Source organism: Mesoplodon bidens (genome assembly GCF_964165515.1).
Source record: "Mesoplodon bidens genome assembly, chromosome: 17".
Classification (NCBI taxonomy): domain Eukaryota; kingdom Metazoa; phylum Chordata; class Mammalia; order Artiodactyla; family Ziphiidae; genus Mesoplodon; species Mesoplodon bidens.
In genome coordinates this window covers 23,281,610-23,297,937 of record NC_138174.1, presented here as the reverse complement: position 1 = coordinate 23,297,937, position 16,328 = coordinate 23,281,610, and the positions used below count along the sequence as shown (strand labels likewise).

Below are 16,328 nucleotides of genomic sequence, written 5' to 3'. Positions count from 1 at the left end.
CATGAGGGTGAACAACTGACACACCATTCTGGACCCACACAACCAATTCTGTTTTTAACTTTCAGCAGGGTAGTTAATAAATTACATGAGATATTCAGCACTTTATTATAAAACAGGCTTTGTGTTAGATGTTGCCCATCTGTTAGCTAGTAAGTATTCTGAGCATGTTTAAGGTAGGCTGGGCTAAGCTATGAAGTTTGGTAGGTTAGGTGTATTAAATGCATTTTTTGTTTGTTTTTTTTTTTTGCGGTATGCAGGCCTCTCACTGCTGTGGCCTCTCCCGTTGCGAAGCACAGGCTCCGGACGCGCAGGCTCAGCGGCCATGGCTCACGGGCCCAGCCGCTCCGCGGCATGTGGGATCTTCCCGGACCGGGGCACGAACCCGCGTCCCCTGCATCGGCAGGCGGACTCTCAACCACTGCGCCACGAGGGAAGCCCTAAATGCATTTTTGACTTACATATTTTAAACTTAAGATGAGTTTATCGGCATGTAACCCCATCATAAATTGAGGAAGACCTGTGTGTATGTGTGTGTGTGTGTATGTGTATGTGTGTGCGTGTCTACACCTATAGTAATTTATATATAATATAAATACTGTAAAATACATTTATATATGTAAAATAACATAAATACTGTGTGTGTGTATATATATAATCTATCCATCTATCTATATATACAGTAACTACTCAGCAGATATTGTAAATGAACTATGTTCTCCAAGTAGAACATAAAAGGAGAAGCAGTCTATTGTGAGAGGACGGAAATAAAGAAAATGGATACCCATTTCCATTTTTTTACCATCAAGTGGTCTATATTATTCAGACTTAAAGAGGGAGAGTTTACTGCTGATCATTAATTATGTGCTCTGTTCATACCCTGAAAGTATCATGGGGGAAATCACAACTTTGTCGCACTGAGCGAAAGAGAAACAGTTGTCAGAGTTTGACACATTTTCCAATAGAAGAAAACTCCAGTTGCTAACTACATACAGGTTCATTTTGGGTTCCTGGGACTGAAAGCACATCAGCACGTCTTATGAACTTTGTGCACGGCACGTTATCACAGCTGTATATCATCCCAGAGGAAAAAAATTATTGGTTTTCCTTGGAGTGGCTCTAAGTTGATGTCATATTCAATAACCTTGTAGTTGAAAAATCTATAGATGATGGATGAAGTTGGGACTATCTTTTGAATTGAATTCCTCCTGGGCCAGCTTCTACAGGACCTGATGTACCTGTCATTCTGAGGTGAGTGCCTGCAGTATTTAGAAAGTGCAACCAGGCGGTACTTCTGCCAGATAACGAACTACAGGAGAACAGTTTGTCTCATGTGTACAACAGCCTCGTTCCTCACTCTTAATCAGGCCATAGAGGAGCCAGGCTAAACTTGGAAGCTCACACTGGGGTCAGTGCCAAGGTGCAGCCTGAATCAATGCTGTGCATCAGGGAGTGAAGCTGGTGGCTTCTCCTTCTCTGGATTTGAAAACTCTGGAGACAGCTTTAAATATACAGGCTTCGAAGGTGGGGTCCCAGGCACGGTACCACCACAGCCCCATTGAGAAGACTTCCTTATGAGACTAAAGTACTGCTTTTGTATACGCTGATCACTATCAAGTGGGGACAGGGTTGGATTGGGAGTTTGGGGTTAGCAGATGCAAAGTGGTATACACAGGATGGATAAACGACAAGGTTCTACTGTATAGCACAGGGGACTATATTCAATATCCCATGATAAACCATAATGGAAAAGAATATGGAAAAGAATGTATACATATATGTATAACTGAGTCACTTTTCTGTACAGCAGTAATTAACACAACATTGTAATTCAACTATACTTCAATAACAAATAAATAAATAAGAAAAGAGAGAATATTTAGAGCTGTCTCAGGTCCTGACAAAGAAAAAGCCAACTTAGATATATTTTGTGGGGCAACTGAATATGTTTAGGTGAACAGCAACTTCCTTGCTTCTTCTTTCCCCTTCCTTAGTGGCCAGCTCGTCTTATTTACCTTGGATAAATGAGTCCAGACTTGGGCAGGGAAGCCTGGTTAGACTGTTCTAGATTGGCCTAGCACTGTAGTCTAGATGTCCCTGTATCATCAGCATTTCAGGTTTGGCCTTGGGACTGACCTCAGGACGTGGCCGCTCCTGAGCCTGGGGATCTGGCTTGGTGTGGGACTTTTGCACTGAACCCAACCTGGCATCCAGCTGTGTCCACATTTTGAAATTCAGATTTATAACATGTGAAATGCAAGTTAATCTGTTTTCTTTGTACTCAGTTTTATGTTGGATAACCAACTAATATACATAGTTACAGAAGAGCAAAGTCCCCACTGGCTTATATGCCCCTAATTTGAAATGTGTGTAATACAATCTCGATGAAGTTAATACTACCTCTGACAAAGCTTTTAAATCATTAACAAGTTGGAGGTGAATTACTTAAATATTGTTTAAGTGAATTATTACCTATGAGAGAACAGATGAGGAAAACAGAATTTCCTTACCGATTAGCAGAGCTTCTTTCTCTGATTTTAAGCCTTGGCTTCTTTTCTCAATATTGTTCTCTCGGTCTTGGTTGACCAATGCGACTGTCAACACATTAATTTCCTATAAAGTTAAAAAACAAAAACATATAGGTGTTTATGTAGATTCTGTGCATTCCAACAAAAGCCACCAGGTCTTTTAAACTCTATAAAAGAGGTCATCGCTTCCATTTATAACTGAAGATCAACTTTTATAAGTGATTGATCTATTTGCCCAAGAGTAGAAAAGTAATTCTAAAACTTAGCCTCCTAGCTACTGCTCCCAGCAAACTAAGTAACTCTTTGCAAAAGTGGCACATTTTGTGCAATTATCTTACGTTTTTAATCCATGTTTTGGTAAAACTCTGTTAGCAAAAACTATTTGACTTTAGCTACTTTAACAAAGTTGTTACTTCAAATATGAAAAAATTTCCTGAAAAGCATATACAGACTCATTTATAATACTGTGCAAGTAATCTATGTGAGTGTGTGGGGCAACAGGGCCTATTGGGAAGGTGAGATAGAACTGTTGTTAGGAGTGTTTAAGGTGAGTAAGTCTACATGTCCTTATACATAACTGCAAAAGGTAGATAAAGCAAAGGTTGGGAAATTGTTTTCTCTGGAAACTAGAAATGAAGAATTGTACAGCAAGCCAGTATGTGAAACATTGAGGCTCAACTATTTTTACTTCTTTTAGTATTTATTTATTATTTTTTTTGCGGTACGTGGGCCTCTCACTGTTGTGGCTCTCCCGTTGCGCGCAGGCTGAGCGGCCATGGCTCACGGGCCCAGCCGCTCCGCGGCATGTGGGATCTTCCCGGACCGGGGCACGAACCCGTGTCCCCTGCATCGGCAGGCAGACTCTCAACCACTGTGCCACCAGGGAAGTCCTCTTTTAGTATTTTTAATTTAAAAACAGAGAAAAAGATTTAACTCATATTCTCCCAGACTTGATATTAGGACTCAAAATGGAGAGTGATTTAATAGGAGATCAAATTTAATGATCAGAGACCTGCAATATATGGGATGGTAGAATCATTAGGGTAGTGGAGTCTCATTGGAGGGAAATTTCTCACTTAAGATAGGTCTTAAAGAAGGACTAGCACATTGGACAAAGAGTTAAGGATACTGTTTCCATTAGATGATAAGGACTCTGTCAGAAGGACAAAGGGTAGGTAGGGAGGGACAAAGGGCAACTTAGATGGTTGGGCAGCTGTTCCCAGGACTGGAACTGGTTACAGGATAGATATTTAGCTAGTTTATATAAATTAACAAAGTTGGCCAGGTAAAAGAATATAGGAAATTATTAGGAGCATTTTGAGCATGTAAAGATTTTACCTGAAGGCATTCAAATTCAGACTGGTCCATGGCAAGTCGAGCCAGTTAGACTTAAAAGGTCATTAGAAAGATGCTCTTATACTTCTAAAAAGGGATCTTGGGAAGCAGTCCCAGTAGAAACACACTCCAGAACTTGAAAACAACAAACCCAAAAGTGTGTGTAGATGGGATCAGAATATTTTATACAGAGAAGTCACAGAGAATTCCTTCTGTGATGAAATAACATATGGATGTGTTTTAAGGGCTTGAAGAGGTATAGGAGGAAATAGAACAGAAGGGGAACTCTCAGTTCCACTATAGTCAAAGGTGTGTCCAAAAAAATAGTAACTAGGATGATGATTGTATTATTTAAGAAAAATATAAATAATGAAGCTCATGGCTGAGTGGAAACAGTCTCTCCAGGAAGGGGTGATCTGTTAACAGCCTGGATGATAACTGGGGCCAAATGAAATTACTGAGGAGAGTTTAGCAGACAACAGGCCCACATTAATTGCCAACACTGAGTGGTGTCCTGAGGCCATCACACAGTTAAGGATCCAGGTTTATTAAGGAAAATGAACCACAGAGGGCAGGCAGCACATCAGGAGCCATCAAGAAATGGCAAGGGCAGGCCAGACTAAGCCTAGTCAAGGTGCTGTACGGCACCTGTCCCCATGTCCAAAGCTGGAGTCATAAAGAAAGGGCACTTTGAGCAGCTCCAACAGAAGCTACTGGATCAACAAGTCTACAAGGAGCCAGATAGGCCTTACCAGTGACTGTTACTTTGATGATGTTTTAGGGCTGGCTACATGAGGATGGAAAACTAAGAGTCTGTGGAAATATTTCTTGAGACTGAATATTGCAGCCTATGCTCTGCCGACCACAAATGGTGCGTTCCTGCATGGTCATTGTCTGTGACCATGGAGTAGACACACCTCTCTGCCAGGCTCCAACAGCAAGCAGTCCAGCAGGCCTGGCCCAACAGAGACCCAAGGCTTGGCAGATGGCTCAGCCTTTGGGTACCATTGTGAGTTCTGTCCAGGGTGGAGATGTTGCTGCTTTTCTGACTCCCCCGGAGGGAGAAGAAGAACTCTGCCAGGAAGCGGTACAAGACTTAAGCTCATCAGGCAGGTTCCAGTTACAATTGCATATTGTAATAAGGTGGCCTCAAGAGCCTACAGAAGGGGAAGTCTCATTTCCATTATAGTCAAAGGTGTGTCCAAGCATGTAAACAGGAGACTTGGGTCTTTAACATCATTTAGTGAAGTGGACCAACTTGTGACCATTCAGAAGTGTTACTACTGACTCAGCGTCCTAGAGCCTAAGCCTGCCTCAGGCATGATATAAAAGCTCAGGCCCTTCAGAAAGAGACAGACAAATACCATATGATATCACTTATCCGTGGAATCTAAAATATGACACAAATGAACTTCTCTACGAAACAGACTCACAGACATAGAGATCAGACTTGTAGTTGCCAAGGGGAAGGGAGGAGTTGGGGGAGGGATGGACTGGGAGTGTGGGATTAGCAGATGCAAACTGTTATTTATAGGATGGATAAACAACGAGGTCCTACTACATAGCACAGGGAACTATATTCAAGATCCTGTGATAAACCATAATGGAAAAGAATATGAAAAAGAATGTGTGCGTGTGTGTGTGTGTATGTGTGTGTGTGTGTATATATATATATACACACACACACATATACATATATATATATACATATATATGTATAACAGAAGCACTTTGCTGTACAGCAAAAATTAACATTGTAAATCAACTATAATAAAAAAAATTTTTTTTTAAAGTTCAGACTATTGCTGACAGAGTCACAGAAGTAATGAGATGGGTGAATGGTTTTGTTACACATTTTGGCAGAGACATAATTTAAAGTTAAAGTGGGTGTGTTTTAAGGGTTAGAAGACAGGACAGTAGTTTTAGACAGCCACTTGATGTGCTGTGCTTTTATCTTTTTCCACTATAACAAAAAAGGCGAGGAGTATTGTAATGACTCATGACTCACTGGTTCCTTAGAAAAGTAAAGTTAATTTGATTTGTCTGTATTTGTAGTACAGTTGTTTAATTTAACAAGAGAATTACAGTTGTTAGTAGGTGGCGAGTTTGGGGTTGTCTTCAAAGTACAAAGTAGATAGAAGCAATATCCATACCCTCTTTTTGTGTTTTCATTTAGCTAAATTATCATCCAATGTCTGTCAAAAGAGCTCCATCATTAAAACTGGTTAAAGGGAGTACACAGAGAGAAGGTGGAACTAAATAATTCCCCAAGTCAAACCCTTCTTGCATTTAAGCTAAGCCTATTTTTACTTTCAGCCACTCAATAAATATTTATGCTGCATACACATATTACGTGCCTACCGCATGCCAAGGAATGCTAAGTTTTAAATGATACTGAGTCTAAAAGTGGCAAGAGGTGCATGCTTACCAGCAAGCAATTCTTATAAAAGGTCTGTAAGAAAGCTTACAGGAAAATGTCAGTAGATGAAGCTGGAGAAGTAGGTGGATCGGGATAAGGAGCTTGGATTTTACCTGGAAGGCTTAATGAATGAAGAGTGTTCAACATAGGAGTTACATGAACAATTCTGCCTTTTAGGATATTGGTTTGCAGGAAGTGGAGGCAGCGATGCCATGTTAGAGCCTATTGCAATTGTCTATTTAATTCTGACCTTTTTATAACAAGGGTAGAACCCAAGTCAGTGATGTGCAGAGGGCAAAACATAAGAGATATTTAAGAGGTAGAACTAAAAAAAATCCAATGACCTTGTGGATGAGGAAAACGTTGAGAATGACTAAGTGCCTCAGTGAAAAGGAAAACAGAGAAAGAAACAAGTATGGGTGAAGATAATTTGTCCAAATTTGAACTTAAGGTTTCTATGATACCTGAGAGAAAGTAGGATCCACAGGTTTTTGAACTTAGAAGCAAGGCCCTGACAGCTCTTTTATGGCCCATTTCTCAAGTTAGTGTTTGTAGCACACAACCCTGATGTCTCCTCTGGGACAAAGAAAAGGCTTGCTTATTGCTTGATATAAAACAGATGGCTCCCCCAAGCTCACTGCCACTGTTCCTCTCCTGTAACATAATCCACTGTATGTTCAGGCTTCCATCTGGGCCCCTCTTTGGGGGCATGATCAGCCTGTAAGATCCATGAGGATAAAGCTGGTGAAGCCAGGACCACTGTCTTGGGAGCACAGGATAGAACCTCAAATGGACATCTGCCAAAACCTTCTCTGAGAACAACCCATCACAAAAGGGACACATTGACCATACGGGAGCACATTTTCAAGGATATCAGAGGATATCTAGTTTGTGCTTCATCTCTAACTCTATAAATCCATGCTTCAAGTCTAAGTCCTGGTCCTACCTTAAGAGTTTCACATTCTCTACCCAGAATGTTCCAACCTATCTCTTCAGTAATTGCGGAATACCTTTTACTGGGATGTTGGATCGTAAGTTAGAAAGACTTAGCCCCTTTCTTAAAAACTTCACTGTTCTTTGGACTCATTCCTACCCCAAATCTCTGGAATATAGAAGGAAACTTTCATCATTAGAAACATAAAATTAGTAGACTCTTTATCTTTTATCACATACGCATCCTTTACCCTGATAGTTGTAATGTGCCCTGAAGAATTACGTGTCTACTGGTGAAGGTGTTCCAGATGCTTAGAGATTGCAAAACTGGACGTGGATCAGTGCAGATGGAGGTTATTAAGGACAAATTGTTAATGGTGTACAAAGTATACAGTAGGGAGGAGACATTAGGATGGGGATCAAGAGTTCCCGCACAGTGAGATCAATAGGATTATGAAATAGTATTCCAAAGGAAGTGGTAAGAACACCATTCACTTGACACAGTAAAAAGCACTCCAGACTAGAAAATGCATAATAAGTAACAATTCTGCACTTGGCAGGAGAATGAACAAGATTATCTAATAAATCTTTTCTCAGTCTACCTTTTAACTCTAATTTCTGTGATACTTAGAAGGAATCATTAAAGGGCTGGAAGAAGAGGTTTTTCAATAACTGAAACTAGATATCATGCAGGTTTTCTTTAGACTTCTTAAAGGTTAAGCTACTCAAAGGCAGAAATTTCCCCTCTAAGAGTCCTTGTCAATTACTTTAAGAAATGGTCAAAGTAATTTATCCATTTAGAAAAGCTCTTTTTTAATAATTTACTGAGCTAGAATTGTGCTTTGCTGTTGTTTTGTTTTTGTTCCCCTACACCTACCCAAGCCCCTAAGAACCAAGAATACAGTTTCTTCAGCCTGATAAAATCCTTTCGTTACTCCTTTCACTTCATTATTCCTGTGACCTGCTTTAGTGCTATTTGCTTTCTGCTGCAAAGCTTCTCGAACACATGGTGCATACCCACTGTATATACTGTCTCACCACCTGAAACCTCAGCTTTCTCATTAATCACCCGATGAAACTATCCTTTGAAAGGTTTTCAGTGACTATTTTCTCAGTCTTCGTACCATGTGATACTTGACATCACTGACCCTGCCCCCTTAAACCATCTGCCCCATTTGCTTCTGTTACACAAGAAGTCCTGGTCTTTTTCCTCCTAATTTTTTGTTGTTGTTGTTGTTTTTTCGGTACGCGGGCCTCTCACTGTTGTGGCCTCTCCCGTTGTGGAGCACAGGCTCCGGATGTGCAGGCTCAGCAGCCATGGCTCATGGGCCCAGCCGCTCTGCGGCATGTGAGATCCTCCCGGACCGGGGCACGAACCCGCGTCCCCTGCATTGGCAGGCGGACTCTCAACCACTGCGCCACCAGGGAAGCCCCCTCCTAATTTTTTATTTCATCTTCATTGGTTTTCTTCTTCTCTCTGCTGGCCCAGTACACATGGATAAGAAGGTTACTTTCTCCTTTTATACTCTAACTTTGGTACTTTTGCCAAAGCTCAGTCACCACTTTTTCTTCTCTGTTTCCTATGATCAGAGTTCTTTCATTCTCACGGGTTCAACTATCGTCACACTTAACTCTTTAACTTCTGTTCCTTATCACCAAGTGACCACTGGGTTTGTTTGCTTGAAATGATCACTTCCCATTTCAAATTCAGAATGAGAGGTGGTCATGAGGTGGTAGGGGACATACTACATGCTTCAGTTTTAGCCTTGGCTCTTCCACTAACAGCTGACCTGGGGCAACTACATGCTTCAGTTTTAGCCTTGGCTCTTCCACTAGCAGTTAGCTGACCTGGGGCAACTACATGCTTCAGTTTTAGCCTTCGCTCTTCCACTAACAGTTAGTTGACCTGGGGCAAGTTATGCAACATCTTTAAGACTCAGATCAGTTGTCTAAAAGTGAGGGTGCTGGGTAGGGTCCATCATCTCTGAATAATGCTTTATGGAACCCCATCAGCTCTACAGACGTGACATGGAAGGTCCAAGGAGCGGATCGCTAGAATTCCCACTCCATTACTACTTGCTTCTGTTTTATAATCCAGGACTTCTATTTAAGGCTTCATTGAAAGGAATGTCCTTATTTTGAAAAATGTGTGAATCCAAGTCCTTCCTGATGTGGTGGTTCTTGGAAAATTCTATAATTTTATGGCTAAAGTCCCATTCACCTCCCACGTCAGACTGCAGTTCCTTCTCACTTTTCGGTTTCTATTAGTAGCACCGTCATTCTTCCACTTGCAGGCCTTTGATTCATTCTCTTCTGTCCCCTAAGGCCTCTCTAGATCTGCATCCTATCAAGTACCTGTGAAACGTCTCCCACTCCCCTTCCCCAGTTCCCCTACCAGTGCCCTACTATCACAGTTCCGGGCCACCGCAAGAACCTCCTACCTCGTCTATGCCTTTGGTTTCTTCCTCTTCCAGTCCACCTTACATGAAATTGCCAGATCAGTTTTCTAAAATGCCGCTTTCATCTTGTCAATCTCCAATTTAAAACTCCGATGCTTTCTGATAACCCATAGGAAAAACTCCGATGCTTTCCAGTAACCCATGGGAAAATGCCAGATTGAGCCTGGCAGTCAGGTTCAATCCCACTGATACAGCCTGTCTCCTTTAGATGTTCTGTCCAGATACGTTCTTAGAAAGCTCTCTCCTTTCCTTCACCACCTCCTACCTATATGTTTATACACAGCACAAGTCCCATATCTCTTAAGGGCATTTATTCCAGGCTATTTGTACATTGTCCTTCTCTCAGCACATTGCCCCTGTCACTTCTGTGGCAGCTGGCCACTTATACCTTTGGAATAAACGGAGTCACCTGGGTTTGTTTCCTCACCGAAACCGCCAACTCCTTTAGGGCACTCACCATATCCAAGCACGTGAGACAGCATGGCCGAAAGGGATCCGTGTTCTAATTCTGTCCCCATTCTTTATGTGCTAGGTAACTTTAGGCAGGGTATCTCTGAACTTTCTTTTACATAAATCGTGGATAACAACCTATACCTGTCCCCCGGCGGGGGGGGGGGGGCGGGCTGTGAAGACCAAATGTCCTATGTGACATGGTGCTTTTGAAAACTCTAACCTTCCAGGAATATTGTGGCATCACTATTATTATGATTGTTAGTCACTTTTATTATCCTCAGGACTGAGTGGATACAGCACAGGTACATAATAAATACTTGGGGTACTAAATCTAGGTGAGAATTCTGTATAAGACCTCGACTACAATTATATAAAAACATGTATGCAGGGCTTCCCTGGTGGCGCAGTGGTTGAGAGTCCGCCTGCCGGTGCGGGGGACACGGGTTCGTGCCCCGGTCCGGGAAGATCCCACATGCCGTGGAGCGGCTGGGCCCGTGAGCCATGGCCGCTGAGCCTGTGCATCCGGAGCCTGTGCTCCGCAACGGGAGAGGCCACAACAGTGAGAGGCCCGCGTACCGCAAAAAAAACAACAACAAAAATATGTATGCGAAAGTGATAAACTGTCATGGGATTCAAATTGTACATATTTTCTGTTTTCTAAATGTTCTGTGGCACTGTTCTTCTACTGCTATCCTTATACTTTAAAAAGAAATAACAAGAAGCCTATGACAGGCAGATGCCATTTTGAAGAGCTATATGTAAGCACAGCCACTAGCTGACTACCTCACTGAGTAACATACCAAACGACACCCTCCCCATACCACACACATATGAAATCTACCCTGTGGCCTTCCAAGGGCTGGCGGGCCCTATAGCTCCTAGTGCAAGGTGAGGGGGGCAGTTGTCAAGATCCGCATGGTAAAGATTCCTCATGTCACTTCCCACACCGTCCCCGCCACACCATAAGGCCTTACTCTTAGACATCACACTCCATGGAATCAAGGGCCCCGTACACTATGGTCAAGACGCCAGTTAGCTACTTCAGTATCCTTTACTCAGAATTTTTTCAGAGTACCCAAAGCAATCCATCAAGGGATAGGCCAGTCTCCACTGACCTTCAGGGGTTCCTCGTAAGATCAGAACCATGGTCAGAGGAGGAAGGGGAATGGGGATACATCTCACACTTTCCTTTATGAGCCAGTGACTGTCACGTTGCAGGTGCCCAGTGGCTGATAAATGAAGGAATGGCCCACAGACAACGGCCTGGAATAGTGAAAAAAAAATGATGGATTTGGACACAGAAGACTGGTTCTAATTGCCACTCGCTGTGCACCCTTGTTTCATGATTCCTGTTGGTAAAGAGAGGGATGTGAGGCAGATGAGCTCTACAGTGTCTTCTTGCTCCAATATTTCATCTCTGCTGTGTGCCCTTTCCCCTGACTTGGAGCTTCCCTTCAGAGTAAGGCAGCCAACTTGGTACTGACAAGATTCACTTATCCTGGATTTCAGTGCCACTAAAATTAGAAGGAAGAGAAGAAGAGGGAGGAAAAAAACATTTAAAAAGCACATGGATGAGAAAAGGATTGATGAGAATGAGTAACTGAGTAAAAGCTTCAAAATTTCTTACAGTTCAGGGGAATGCAGGAATGCATCAATCCCCAAGAATGAGCAGGATCTCAGGAATTGTCTGTGGCTTAGAAGTCCCAAGGCCTCACGAATCTTACCAGTTGCTGAAGCTTGGTACTGCCAGTCCTGAGGGTCATGGGTCCCCACCCACCTGTCCCTTTCCTCAGAAGCCTTTGATGTCCAGGGTCTGCAGAGGGGAGCCTCAGAGGCCCAACAGGCTTCAGCCTCAGAGAGACCATCTGAGAGCAGATGTGCGGAGCGCCCGCCCTCAGCCAAGAGTTAGTGATTCATCGCAACGCTAGCACATTTTACACACTGGGATATGAGCCACCGCATTGGGCTTCAGTTGCTGGACTCAGACCCAGAGTGCATGCATTATGTTCTAAGACAACTCCAAGATTTTCTAAGATTTCCACTTGTAAAGATTAAAATCAGTGAGAACTGGTTATGCATTATAAAAAGGACCCTTTAAGGGCTTCCCTGGTGGCGCAGTGGTTAAGAATCCGCCTGCCAATGCAGGGGACACAGGTTCGAGCCCTGGTCCAGGAAGATCCCACATGCCGCGGAGCAACTAAGCCCATGCGCCACAGCTACTGAGCCTGTGCTCTAGAGCCCGGGAGGCACAAGTACTGAGCCTGTGTGCCACAACTACTGAAGCCCGCGTGCCTAGAGCCCGTGCTCCACAGCAAGAGAAGCCACCACGATGAGAAGCCCGCACAGCTCAGCAAAGAGTAGCCCCTGCTCTCCACAACTAGAGAAGGCCCGTTCACAGCAACAAAGACCCAATGCAGCCAAAAATAAATGAAGAAATAAATTTAATTTTAAAAATCCTTTAAAAAAAAAAAAAGGACCCTTTAAGAAAGAGAAAACTCACCGTGGTTTAGTTACTAGAGATATCCACGTAAAGCATTTCTCCTGGTGGCTTTCTTTTTAGATCACTCTTAGTTATATTTATTTAATAAACACAGAGTGCTTAATTTGTGCAGGTAGTATTATAAGAACTTTACAAATACGAGCTCACCCAATCCTCCTAACAGCTCTAGGAGGTCAGTACATTTTACAGATGAGGAAAATGAGGAATGGAGAGGCCAAGGACTTGTCTAAGGTCACACAACTAGTAAGAAGCAGACTGGGGATGTGAACCGATGCTCACTCCAGACTCTTAACCACCATGTGGGGCTGCCTCTCTTGAATGGACTGTAATGTCAGCCTGTTACAGTCCTTGTCAACTGAAAAATGCCTGTTGAGCACTGGGACGCCATCCCCTTCTGAGGGCTGCCGGCAGTCCGGGACTCTTGGGGGGCCAGCAGGGGCTCCATGCTGGCTGATGAGCGGTGGCTCGGGTGCAGTCGTGAACGCAAAGGGGAGGAGAGCAGAAAGGCAGCAGGGGCCGGGCCCAGGAGCAGTGGTAGCTGGGATGGGCCTGGCTCTCTGCTGCTGTTAGGTGGTGACACCTTGTCCTTTGGACAAGTGTGACTTGTAACCATGGTGCATGCAACAGGCATGCAGTTTGGAAGATGTGTGCAGGGGAAAGCCGGGGTCGAGGCAGCACTCCAAAGACCAAGTGAGGGCCACGGGCAGGACCGGCCAAGCAGGTGAAGAGACTCGGGCGGGGGACTGGGGGAGCCCCAGCCACACCCCAAGTATATGATAATAAAGCAGAACCACTGAGGTGATGGGATAAAAGAGAAAAGCGGGGGATACAGAAGCCATTCTAAAGGAAGAATGGACAGATTCTGTGTGTGAAGCAGAGGATAGAAAAGAATTAAAAACTTTTCAGCAAAGTCTGGACCACTAGCAGAATAATGATGCTAGAATCAGAGGTCACAAAGAATGAGAAGTACTGGCTCCAGTATTTCAGAAATACTGGATGTGAGGTCTTGGAAAGGTAGCTGGAAATATGGGTCATAGGCTCAGGATAGCATCTGGGCTGGCAGGGGCTCTCCAGCCCACCTGCCGTCTCTCCCCCCTCCCGCAGGTAACAGGAGGCGTTGTCCTTGCCACCCTCAGAGTGTCTCTGCCTGGACTTCATGTGCCTGCTCTACCGGCAGTCATTTCTCTACAAAGCGACAGCGTCCTTAGTCGCTAGCACAGTCCCCTGCATGTGGTAAATCTTCAACCAATATTTTTTGAAAGAATAAATGGTAGACTCTCGGTAATATCTGTTGAATGAATCTGTCATTACCCAGAGAGGATAAGCTTCACAGGTGAGACCGACCGGCCGTCACAGGATCTGGTCAGTACCCTTGGCCGGGAGTGATTTCCCAGAAGTCTAGGAGGACTACGTATAATGGAGAGGGAAAGAAACAATGCAGTCGCTTTGGGTATTTTACATTCTTCTGGTGCCTAAATGTATTTGATGTAACATCATTTTCAAGTAAAATAATTTCTTTACTACTTTAGATTTAGACAGTAAAAAGTTAACTTTGAGTTTGTATCTATTATTAGTGCTTTCAATATGTTTTTAAATTAAATATTAACTTTTTTTTGGAGACCATAATATAAGCTTATAAACTTTTCCCTTTCTTTTCCTTTTTAAAATTTAAGATAATTCTCTAGTTCACGTTAATTCTTTTTTTTTAACATCTTTATTGGAGTATAATTGCTTTACAATGTTGTGTTAGTTTCTGCTGTATAACAAAGTGAATCAGCTATACATATACATATATCCCCATATCTCCTCCCTCTTGCGTCTCCCTCCCACCCTCCCTATCCCACTCCTCTAGGTGGTCACAAAGCACCGAGCTGATCTCCCTGTGCTATGCGGCTGCTTCCCACTAGCTAGCTATTTTACATTTGGTAGTGTATGTATGTCCATGTCACGTTAATTCTTTTCTTTTTTTTTTTTTGCGGTACACAGGCCTCTCACTGTTGTGGCCTCTCCCGTTGCGGAGCACAGGCTCCGGACGCGCAGGCTCAGCGGCCATGGCTCACGGGCCCAGCCGCTCCGCGGACCAGGGCACGAACCCACATCCCCTGCATCGGCAGCATCGGCAGGCGGACTCTCAACCACTGCGCCACCAGGGAAGCCCCATGCCACGTTAATTATTAATAATAACATTTCTTGGTTTTCTCTTTACAAATATATATACTGGCAGAAAATTTACAGAATATAGATTTTTAAAATTAACTGGAATTCTACTGCTCAGATATAAGCACTATTAACATTCAGATATTTACCCTTCATATTTTATATATAACCCTCCTCCCACATACTCATATATATAGTATTATGTAATATATATACACACACATGAATGTATATATATATAGTTGTGTGTGTGTGTGTATATATATATATATATATGTATATATATATATATATATATATACACATATATATATATATAGTTGTTTAATTCTTATTTGAAAAAACAGGATTATCCCACATATACTTTTAACAAGAGAACCCTGATAGGAAAGAGTAATTTCAATTTTGTAATGTTTTCCATTAAAAACTAAGAGCATACTGCTGCCTGGATCATAACTTAATTATGGCTATCACAGTTCACACCAAGCTTAAACTATGGTTTCAAGCTGGTGATTAGATGCCTTTCTTTTGGCATAGTTTTGTGACAATCATATTAAATAAAACCTATGTAAAAATGAGAAAAAAATCTTTTGTTTTCCTTTAGCTCCATTCATTATTTAAAGTGTAGGTTGTAGTGTTTTATTTTAGTTTTATTATATGCTGCCATAAATGTTGCCAAGTGAAAAAAAATACACTTGATCTCAAAAACAGTTGTGTGTTTCTCTTCAATACGTAAAAAATGGAACCCATACTACTATATCCACACAAGTTAGGCTACCCTTCATAGCCTGAAAAAGTACTGACAGGAAAAATCTCCTTAACCAATAAAAATGGAGCAGCAAACAGAAGAAACTAACGTGAAATACTTTTAAATGTATGTATGTGCATCCAGAATTAGTCAGTTTGATTCATCTTGTACGATACTGACTCTGTTGTTGGTAAAGATTAATTGTATTATGGTGCTCTTGGCAAGTTATTTTCCCAGTCCATTTCTGAGTATGACATTTCGTATTTTTCTCTGCTACAAAGTACTCACTATCATAATTTTCACCTGCTGAGTTTACGTTACTAATGATAATATTAAAATTCAGAGTCTTTTTGACCTGTATAGAGGTAAATTAGGTCATGAGAATAGATGGGATGCAATCTGATAAATGGGAAAGAGAGACATTTAATTATTATTACAGTAAAATCAAATTTTACAAGGTTTGCCAGCCATACTGTGAAATTTTAGTAAACATTAGATAGTCTCCCTTCCCTAACACACCAAAATCCAATTCTCTCTTCTCACTGCATTCTTGCATATGCCACCTATGAGAAATACTCCAAGAACAAAGTGGTCTGGATTGCTGATGCATGGTTCATGATGGATGTAGAATTTGGGGTCCTCTGAATTAAAAAATAGTATGAATAAGGGCAATGATTATAATACTAATAGTTAGCTCTTGCTGAGTGCCTGGTAGATGCCAGGTGTTGGTCCAGCTATTATCCCCATTTTACAGATGATAAAGTCGAGGCACAAATAAGCTAAGTACTTTCCTCAGCTC

General features: G+C 42.4%; 1 protein-coding gene across 7 annotated transcripts in view; it reads right to left on the bottom strand.

Moving 5' to 3' along the window:
• Positions 1-16,328, bottom strand: part of ENOX1 (ecto-NOX disulfide-thiol exchanger 1) — a 332,135-nt gene that overhangs the window by 42,070 nt on the left and 273,737 nt on the right. For all 7 annotated transcript variants that reach the window (XM_081214793.1, XM_081214789.1, XM_081214791.1 and 4 more), the window contains one exon: positions 2,508-2,610. In XM_081214793.1, coding sequence (XP_081070919.1) covers positions 2,508-2,610 — 103 coding nt within the window. The remainder of the gene's footprint in view (positions 1-2,507; positions 2,611-16,328) is intronic.